This window comes from Oryzias melastigma, linkage group LG13 (genome assembly GCF_002922805.2).
Source record: "Oryzias melastigma strain HK-1 linkage group LG13, ASM292280v2, whole genome shotgun sequence".
Taxonomy (NCBI): domain Eukaryota; kingdom Metazoa; phylum Chordata; class Actinopteri; order Beloniformes; family Adrianichthyidae; genus Oryzias; species Oryzias melastigma.
In genome coordinates, this window is record NC_050524.1 from 19,618,302 (window position 1) to 19,628,781 (window position 10,480).

Consider the following 10,480-nt stretch of genomic DNA (forward strand, 5'->3'; position numbering starts at 1 on the left):
CATTTTGAAGACTGAGATGCAGCAGAAGAGAATCTAAAAATGAGGAAGTGAAACACGAGAGCATGACACTAGAGAAATTAAACTATTTAGACTTTGTTCCTTTGAAACAAACTTTAGTTTCATTATCTAGACAAAAACAATCTGGGGAGAGGTGAACTTTCCCTCTGAAAAGATTCTTTATTTATTTTCTCATGACGATCACTTTCCTCAGAGGAAAAAGCTGGAGCAGAAGTCCTGGAGCAGGACTGAAGTTTTTCAGGTTTTTTTAGGAGTTTTTCCTTACCGGGAGGGAGGGTCTAAGGGCAGGGATAACCAGTTTATGTAGTCTGTTTAGTTTTTAACAATTGTTTATATTTTGAAGCCCAATGAGGCAAATCTCTTTGTGATTTTGGGCTATATAAATAAAATTGAATTGAATTGAATTGAAGTTTTAGGGTTTGATTTAATTTAAAAAAAATTGTGGTCTATATTTGCCAATCTACTGAGGATCGGTGCAGACAGGTTTTTTTGCAGAGACTTCTGGGAAATTTCTGGGGCACTGGATTATAGAATGTACAATTGGACAGCACTATAAAATGGTGAACACATTATATAGTGCACTATGTAGTTTATAATAGATTTTTTATAATAGATCATTTATAGTAGAATACAAAAATTTTGATTCTGTTTAAAAACATGTTCATGTTAAAAATTATTTACGTCTGAGCCTCTCAGAGCTCCATAGATTATCCTGGAAATCATTGACCAAACTGTTGAAGAACTGGTGAAGATGAGCACCAAACTCTTCCACATTTGAACCATCAGACGATCATGATCCGAGTCTAAAAGATAGTAAAACATTTCTCAGTCTGTCTTCATTTATAATCCCTCTTTGGCTGTCTATACGAAGCTTTATTGACACTAGTCCGTCTCACAGTTGGGTTTGTGGTGGGATGTGAGGACGTTTGTGTTTGTAGGACAGAAGATTTCCTGCTTTTTCTTAGGAACACAAGCGTTCAGTGTTTTCTCCTTCAGATGTTTGTTGATGCTTCCCAGTTCCCAGGACAGCTCTGCTCTTATTGGGCCTTTCTCTCTGAGCTCACAGGTCATTGGTTCCTCAGCAACAGTGTGCTAACAGTGGGGGCTTTGGAAGGAGAGAGCGGTTGACATGGAGACAAAGTTGAGATGCAGTTTCTTCAGTGGAGTTCTGCTTGTCTGCTTTCATTTGACTGAACCAACATTGTAGGAAAAAGGGGTTTTCATCTTGATGAGCTCAGTCACTGTGGTCCAGTCATGTGAGAGTGGACAGACATGAACTTCTGTGGATAAGTTGAGTTATGGCAACATTTTTGGGTTAGGGGTCAAGCTTAATAAATGACTGATTTTACTTTTCTTTTTGGAATCTCTGACGTCGATATATTTTTACTCTTCTTTTACGGACTTTGGAGGAATTGAGAGATTACTATTAAACGTTTTTGTCCCTTTGAATCTCAGTGAACCTGACTCCAGCCGCCCCCATGGTGGAGAAGCGTCCAGCCACCTCTTCAGGGGAAGGCCTTTCGCTGGGGAAGAGCAGAAAGCGAGTGTTCCCGGTGACCCAAACCCAAGAGCCCGACCCCATTTCTGAAGCTTACAGCTACTGCAACACCCCCAACAGAACCGAGCAGGCCTGGGAGGGTGAGACTTTCACACGGACAAAAGGAAAACTGATCAAACTGAGACCTTCACAGATCTTGTTCATCCACTGAATGATTCAGTAGTTACTTTGATATTTGTATCTTAAATTAATTAGTTCTTACTTGTTGCAGGTCACAGTCCAGCAGACTACAAGCTGCTGTCCGTCCATGTGATGATTCGACATGGAGACAGATACCCGCTTTACTACATTCCAAAAACCAAGCGACCACCCATCAACTGTACCCTGTCGGCCAGCAGGTACACAGTCCTGTTCCACTTGATTCTGCGTGTTCTTGTAGGTAGTGGAGGCTCAGTTCCTCTCCCTGAGGTGTGTCTTCTGTTAACGAAGGAGATCTTTCCCCCTGAATGAGGAGGGCGGTGTCGTACCACATTCTTTCCCATTTCTTGCATAAATGAGAATTATTGTGAAGTTTCAGAAATGTGTGTCCTCCTGTTGTGGAGAAAAGACGCAATGCAGTTTAGGGATGTCCCAATCTGAGTTTTTTGGACCCGATCCTATTCCGAGTCATTTGATTTAGAGGATCTTTATGGGGTAAGATAGCTGTCAAAAAGAAACGTATTCATAAACACATATTTTGTATTCACAAAAATAAATTCATATTCATAAATACAAAGTTGTGCAAAAATTTCTATTTTGTGCCAAACTTACATAAAAAATATGAATACAACATTTATTTTTACGTTTAACATGTCTCTTGTCTCTCTAACATGTCTCTTTAACATTTTGAATACGAATTTTCTTCGTTTTGAATGCGACTTCTCTCTGTCTTGGATACGGATTTCTCCTGTTACCTAACTGTCAAAACTACGTCACGGAGTCACAGGCTTATGCATCGAGTGCCGGAACATGCGTCATTTGCCGGCTCGGCGGCTCGATGTTCCGGCACTTGATGCATAAGCCTGTGACCCCGTGACGTAGTTTTGACAGTTAGGTAACAGGAGAAAGCACTTCTGTGAAGTAGTTTTAACAAGCAATTAAAAATAGTGTAACAATTGCCTAAAAAACCTACTATCTAGTAAATCTAAGTGATAACTAGTCATGTTAGAGAGTTTGGTTACTTTTCCTTCAGTTGAAATGCATTTGAAGGTGTTTGTTTGCGATATTAAACATTAATAGAGACACTCTCAGTTTAAAGCATTTATGGAACGTTAAAATTTAAAGAGTTATTGAACATTTTGTTAGCTTGGCTACTGTTTTTGTTAGCCACCTGCTCGATCTGTTGCTCTTTTCTGCTGCGCTTTCTGGCAATAACGTGTCATGATCCGTTCATGACATGCATACTTCTAGTGGAAGACTTGTCTGGAATAAAAAGCTTGAAACAAAGAATAAATTAAATATCCGATTCGGGGGCTGCACGGTGGCGCAGTGGTTAGAGCTCTTGCCTCACAGCGAGAAGGCCCCGGTTCGAATCCCGACTGGGACCTTTCTGTGTGGAGTTTGCATGTTCTCCCCGTGCATGCGTGGGTTTTCACCGGGGACTCTGGCTTCCTCCCACCGTCCAAAAACATGCTTCATAGGTTGATTGGTGACTCTAAATTGCCCCTAGGTGTGAATGTGAGAGTGATTGGGTGTGTGATTGAGGCCCTGTGACAGACTGGCGACCTGTCCAGGGTGAACCCCGCCTTCGCCCATCAGTAGCCGGGATAGGCTCTGGCACCCCCGCAACCCCGGAAGGGAAGAAGCGGACAAGAAGATGGATGGATGGATCCGATTCGGATTGGAAGACGGCATTCGACACCATTGTGTCATCAACCCCTCAGAGTTCGGCCTTATGCTATTGTTGTGAATTCCAGATATTTATGGCAGAATTAGCAGTATTATTACTGTCTTGTTTTCTTTATGGATGTTCTTTGTTTTGAGAACTGGACTGAGTGAGTATGATGTCATCCATAGAAAACGGTTTACATCCGTCTCCAACCCAATGGAGTCAATTCAGTTGCCATTTCTGCACTTCCTGTTTGGAACCCCTGGAGGGACGAGTCACTCAGTCCAGTTCTCATAAACAGTCAATGGTTTGTATATCTGACAGGTCACCGTAGCCTCATAGTCAAATATGGAGAAGATATCGCCCTTTGACACTGATATGAATTCAGCAGAGATGGATGTCGTTTAGTTTCTAGGCTTTTGGTTTTAGTCGAGAGTTTCATTTTTTCTTTGCTTTTGGAACGCTTCACCTCCCTGAGAGCATTTTCTCAGATAACCCTTTGAGCTTATCAGCTGTGGAGTTGGGTTTTTAAAGGTGTACTTTCACAGTATGGACAGAAAGTTCTCCGGCCTTTGATATCCAATGAGAACATATTAGGTCAGGTTGGTTGCTATTAATGTCAGACATGTTGTTCTGGTGTTTGCAGCAGCAGGTTTGGTTGGATCTTTACATTCTCTGACACAAATGTTTTTTATTCATGCCAGTTGTCATCTTAACTCAACAAAATGAGTAAAAGTATCACAAACTCAGATGGAAAATTGCATCAATGTTTTCATTCTTTCTGATCTCCATTAATGGATGAGCTAATTGGCGAGTCTTTAAATCTCAACTTTCAAAAACTCAGTGAGTACTTTAGAAATCCTGAAACTGTAGAGTTTTAAATGATCGTCAGATTTGCAGCAGTCAGATTTGTTTTGGTCAGAACTTTCTCTGAGGTCAGTTCTGCACATCTGGTACCAGAACAGACTCTGATCCTCACAGCTGACACGGTTTATGCACAATAGCAGTTTGTCACATCGCAACCAAAAGCAATTTAGTCCAGATATTATCCAAACCCTGGATCTGGAAGCCGATCAGAGGTCAGTCCGAGCATTGACTTTATACCATGAAGCTGAAGAAGCTTCACTTTTCTCTTGTGGTTTCAAACTAAAAGCCCTTAATCTGCTTTAGTGACTCTGCGGCCATCAGCTGAAGCTTGGAGATGCGGCGCTCTAACATCTGTTGAGCCTTAAATCTGACTAGGCGGGGCCTAAAGCAAATACTGCTCTTTAGGAAACTATGTCCTTGTGGTTTGGATGTTTAAACCTTCGAGTTCTAAAAAAAACCTTGTTCTTATTTTATTTTTTAAATCCATGTTGGAAAGTTTGGATATATAAAGTTTTTTTTTACTATTTTAGAAATAAAGTTGCCTTTGTTCTTATAAAACATAAATGTGAGACAACAGTTTAGCATAAATGTTTGTTTTTAAGAAAAATAAAAAAATCAGTCTAGCCTACCACAGTCTATAATTAGGAAACACTTCACTGAACTAGAAATGAGTTTCTGACTTTTCATTTACTTTAATGACTATCCAGGCATGTGGACAGAGAGATCCACGTCAGGGTAAATGACAGGTTCTCCTTCCAGTCCTCAGCTGGAAGCGATCTTCTTAGTGTGGTTTGAGCTCCTCACATATGTGTCTGAGTCTGCTGGTTCTCCAGAGATGTTCATCCAAACGTGGTGACTCACTGTGGAAGAGATCTGCTGCCTCATCTCTAATAAACGTCAGAGAGACTTTTACTCTCCACACACACTCTGTTTGCATTTTCTTGCCCTTTTTTCTGTTTCTCTTCATGTATACTCCCCTCTCCCCCCTTTTTCTAAATAATCTTAACTTCTCGTGTTTCATATAATCTGCCTCTCATTCTGGTTCCATCTGTTTTCTGGCTAATCTCTCCGTCAAGTCAGCGATAATAATCCCTGTTCAGTGTAATTGGATTTTGTGATGTTTGCTGTGGAAAATTTTATCCCGTGGAAGCTTTTCGTCTGCTGTGTCTGAAACTAGTTAAAAGTAGAATTTCGCACAATCCCTGAACCCCCCAGATTTCTGGATGATGGAGCGGAAGGATCTGTGGTTAGTTCCTGTTGTTTTACAGAGCATTAACAGCATTTGTGTGGCCTTCACGGCAGATCATAAAACAGCTGGTTAGTTGCTTCCGGTCTTTTATTTTTGATGTTCTGGATCATGGAATGATCAGACTGTCTTTATGCTGCGTTAATCTGGTGGAGTTGATCTCAGATTTTTTTTTATATTGTAATCTTTAGTCTCTGTTGAATTGTGGACTTTTCCTTCTTCAATCCCACAGGCTTAAATTTATAACTGTGCTCTACAACAATAGCTTTCCTCTTTTTATACATCCAACAGTTTACAAAACTCTGTTTGAGTGACACCTGGTGATGGATGTTATGAACTGCAGCAACAGGCATTTATTTACCAGTCATATTTTACTGGCTGGATTCTCAATCCATTTTCCAAAACTACTTAATCCGTTTTGATTATAGTTTTCATACTTCCAATCATTTAAATCTGTAACACATAAAAACTTCTAAAGCTCAGAGGTAAAATTAAGCCGAAAAAGACCATCCTGGAGAGAACATGAAACTAGACTGAGGTGAAGCTGATTGGAGGGGCAGACCTGACATGTAAAGGGGGTGCTCCAGGTAACGATCAAAGAAAAACCAGAAGAATCTTATTATAAACAGAAAACCAGCATTGAGAAACTAAAGCTGCAGTTTATCGTCGATTCTTTCGAGCCCGTGAGGTGAGCTGCAGAATTTGAAATCATTTGTTTCCGGTTCTTTTGGGTGAAACTGGTCTTAATTTAGAAAATCGTCTCAGCGAAGAAACTAAATGTTTGAACTTGTTTGTTCATTAAATTAACATTAACCAGCTTAGTGGCCTCGTGGTAGAGTGTCCGCCCTGAGACTCGAAGGTTGTGAGTTCAAATCCAGGCAGAGTCACACCAGAGACAAAAAAGGCCCCAATGCCTCCCCGCTTGACACTCAGCATTAAGGGGTTGGATTGGGAGGTTAAACCACCAAATGGTTCCCAAGTGCAGCTTTGTCTGCAGCTCACCGCTCCCCCACAGAATGCTTTAAATTCAGTTAACAAATTTCACACACCTAGTGCACGACAACTATGAGACTTTAACTTTATACCCATTTTCACCAACACGTTTTTGACTAAAGGCTTTGGAGCAAAGCAGCCAAAAATTCTCAGTGTTTATAGTTTGAGTTCCTCTTTGATTTGCTTCAAATTCAGGAAGTGATCTCTGTGAGGAAATCCATAAGATTTTTGCCTTTTTGCCTGTAAAGGTGATAGATCTGGATATCATCGAGATGTTCTTTCTCTTGTCATGTGAGCACACTTACAGCTCAAAATGCAGCATCAGTCGTGGAGTTTATTTTTTCTGGTAAATAGGTTTAAATTATTTTGCACTGAAATGTTTTTTACCTTTTACTTTGATATACCTGAGAGAAAGTCTGATGTTGTTCCTCTTTCTTGTCATCACACTCAGGAAACCTTCACACCCGCTGCTCAAAACCTTCATCAGTCACATGGCTCAGGGTGGGCGTGGCCACTGGGAGTCCCCGTTGGCCTCTGTTCCACGTCTCCCCAACCACAGTGCATGTGAGATGGGGGAACTCACCCAGACAGGTCTGAGCACTTTTAACATCTTGATCTCAAATTTGTCTGTTTAACCCGATCAGATCCATGAGAAGTTTGATCTGCGTGGATCTTCTCCTGCAGGTGTGGTGCAACATCTACGCAATGGGAAGCTCCTCCAGCAAGCTTACAAACAGCACAGACTCCTGCCTTCTGATTGGTCACCGCGTCAGGTGTGGCTGGAGACCACAGGTAAGAGCCGAACTGTCCAGAGTGGACTTGCTTTCCTCTATGGATTCCTTCCGGACTTTGACTGGAAGAAGCTGACCGTCCATCACCAGTGGAGCACCCTCTTCTGTGGTTCCTCGTGTGACTGCCCTGCTAGGAACAAATACCTAGAGGAGGACCAGAGGAGGCAGTATCTTCTCAGAGTGGCTGATGCTAACTTGGAGAGGACTTATGCCACCATGGCGCAGACGTTAGGCCTTCCCCCGCGGCAGCTCAGAGCGGCTAACCCCATAGACTCGCTGCTGTGCCACCTGTGCCACGGCCTGCCCTTCCCTTGTGTTCCCAGTGGAGACGGTTCTCCGAGATGTTTGACGCGGGAGCAGTTTGCGGTGATCCGTCAGCAGCAGCTGGATGACGAGGCGGACCGCAGACGCGTGGGACTTTACCGTAAATATGCCATCCTCGCCATGTTCCCCTATCTCAACCGAACTGCTGCCAAAATGGAGCGAGTGGCTAAGAGCAGCGAGGTGGGCCGGCAGCGGCGGGCGGATGAGGTCTTCACCCTGTCCTCTGCTCATGACGTCACCTTGGCTCCGCTGCTCAGTGCCCTCGGACTAGAGCGGGCCCAGTTCCCTCGTTTCGCTGCCAGGATAGTCTTCGAGCTGTGGAGAAGCCCCCCTGTCCCGCCGGGGCCGGTGAGGAGGAGGGGAGGCAAAGGTGAGAGGTCAAAGGCGAACAGCAGAGACGTGTTCATCAGGGTGCTGTACAACGGCGAGGATGTGACATTTCACTCGGCGTTCTGCAGGTCACATGAGCGCCGTGTCAGCCAGCCCCTCTGCCCTCTCACAAACTTTCTGACTTTTGTCCGGAGAGACATGTTCCGTGTGGTCAACGCCACGTCCTATAGCGAGGCCTGCTACCGGCGCTTTGACTGATAAGACAGTTGCCCGGTGATGGGGCGCCTCCCGGGTTTAGGTTGACCACACAATGAAATTTGTTACAATTCCACCAGTTTTAAACACATTTTTCACATTATGGTTCATAACAGATCTTGAATTTATCAAAAAACATTATCATCACAGTTTGGAAGTTTTTTTGCACTTTGTTTTTAAAAAATAACGTGAGGAGTTTCCTCTTTTTCTTAAACCTTTTAGAAATGGGAACAACTGAGATTAGACATTCAGAACTGAATCTATGATCCAGGGTAACAAACTGTCTTAATTTTTGAAGTACTTTTGTTTTTGGATGATTTTTGGTTTAGTCTTTACATTCCTTGAAGGATTTGATATTTTCATGTTCAGATTTTTGTACTTTTTTTTTTATTCAATATAGATTCACAAACACAGTCGGTGTCTAATTCTGTCATTGCTGCTAAAACTTTTCATTTCACTCTGATGAAATCAATTGAAAAAATGTCAGCTTTGATCACTTTTGTACTGAAGAGCATAAACATTGAAATAAACAGCTGTTTTCAGTCACAGTTTGGGTTTTCCTGAATGTCTCAAAGCCGGACATTAAGATGCATAAAGCGTTAAGAGAAAAAACTAATAATATATTTGTACTCTGACCTTATAAAAGCGTTTTCCTAAAATAAACTCAGCATCTATCAGATATCTCTGCTGGACTGCAAGTCCTGCAATTCACCACTAGGTGTCAGCTTGGCTCCATAGACGGCATAACAGACTTTATCACCATCTGCTTGAATCACTTGTTCACTTTGTCAACAGGCTGCAGGGAAGTAGCACATACTTGTACATTTATTGGGATGTATAGCCTTAAGTATCTGTTTTCCACAGAAGTCGTGTGTCATCATCATTAGGATCATAACGCTGAAAAGATCGTTATTGTAAAGCTAATTATCTTAAGTGCTTCAGTCTGCTGTGTTCCACGTCAGAACGCTGAGAATCAGGAACGAAAAGATGAGAGGAATGAGAGCAGCTCAGTGAATGTGAGTCCTTATAGTACAGACGATAATGACATTTCAAATGTCCACTGACTTTAGTATGAATGTATTATTGTAGTGATTTCCATGACAACCGAACATCCATGTAAAATATTCATGCTGCCTTTAAAGACGGTTCACTTCCCATTTCCTGCTGAGTCAGCGTTTAAAGAAGGTCTCGGTTGCATCCAAAAAGCCCCCCCCCTCCTATGCACTGAAGCAGCTGACAGAGCAGCAGAGCTTCAGCGGGATGGAGCCCTTCCCTTGGGGGTCCTGACACCCCCCCAAAAAAAACCTCTGATGTCATCGCCGCCACGCCGAGTGGAGCAGCAATTTCCTCCTGCTGCAACTCTCTCAATCTTTAATGTTGTTATGCCGCCCCCGGCTTTCACGCAGACACCACGCTCTGCCTGTGTGTGCATGAACACGTGCACAAGTGCCAGACAGAGAAGGGTAAAGACAGACGAAGGTTAATGCAGCAGCCAGAGCTTCATCTTTGTGTTTTCAGCACATTTGCCTGACCTCAGAACCGGGTCAGTTTGACCTGCTTTGGCTCCACAGATCAGCTGACAATTTTTTTTAACAGCTGTGATGCCGTCATCTCCAACCAAACACTTGTGATGCCGTCATCTACAACCAAACCAGATAGTCCAATGTTTTGGGATGTTTGGTGCTTCATTTTGGTCAACAATGAAAAACAGAAAAATGTTTAATTTTTAAAGTCATGCTCAGAAAACTATTCATGGGGCAGTTAGCGGTGTAGAAAACATGGGGTTGTTTTATGCACCACAATTTTGTTTCCTTCATGACAAAGCCGGAAGCCAAATGGAGGAGGATGTCACCATGGATGATCCAGGAAATGCACTTTTTACCTCAAATGTGCTAACTTTGAAGAAGGCTGTTTGCTGCAGACAACAGATCACACTTCTGGAGACAAACTATGAACATCATGATGTTTGAAAAAAGAAGAAAAGGCCAAGTAGGTATAATGGAAGATGACATGAAGCCGGTTTGATTTACAGTTTGCTCAGCAACCCCTTTTGATGATACAGTATTGTTTTCACTGGTTTTCCAAATGCAGACTAAGGGCTGGTGGGGGGGTGGGGGTGTGGGGTTGTGAAGCTACAGGTCAGCTAATCCCAAAGTACTGCATGTGTGTCTATGTCTGGCCTGATGCAGCGGCTCGTGTGAAGCTCTTTAGGCGTTCACTCAGCTTTACGCACAGACGTGCTGCAGAAGTCACGCATTTGCCTTCCACAGATAAATGACTCCCCCCCCCCC

The 10,480-nt window shown here is 42.8% G+C and overlaps 1 protein-coding gene across 3 annotated transcripts in view; it reads left to right on the top strand.

Annotated features, from left to right (window-relative positions):
• The window catches only part of pxylp1 (2-phosphoxylose phosphatase 1), a 14,787-nt gene extending 6,050 nt beyond the window's left edge, over positions 1–8,737 (top strand). For all 3 annotated transcript variants that reach the window (XM_024277946.1, XM_024277947.2, XM_024277948.2), the window contains 4 exons: positions 1,474–1,656; positions 1,788–1,914; positions 6,941–7,080; positions 7,174–8,737. In XM_024277946.1, coding sequence (XP_024133714.1) covers positions 1,474–1,656; positions 1,788–1,914; positions 6,941–7,080; positions 7,174–8,192 — 1,469 coding nt within the window. In that variant the 3' untranslated portion in view covers positions 8,193–8,737. The remainder of the gene's footprint in view (positions 1–1,473; positions 1,657–1,787; positions 1,915–6,940; positions 7,081–7,173) is intronic.
• The last annotated feature ends 1,743 nt before the right edge of the window (positions 8,738–10,480 follow it).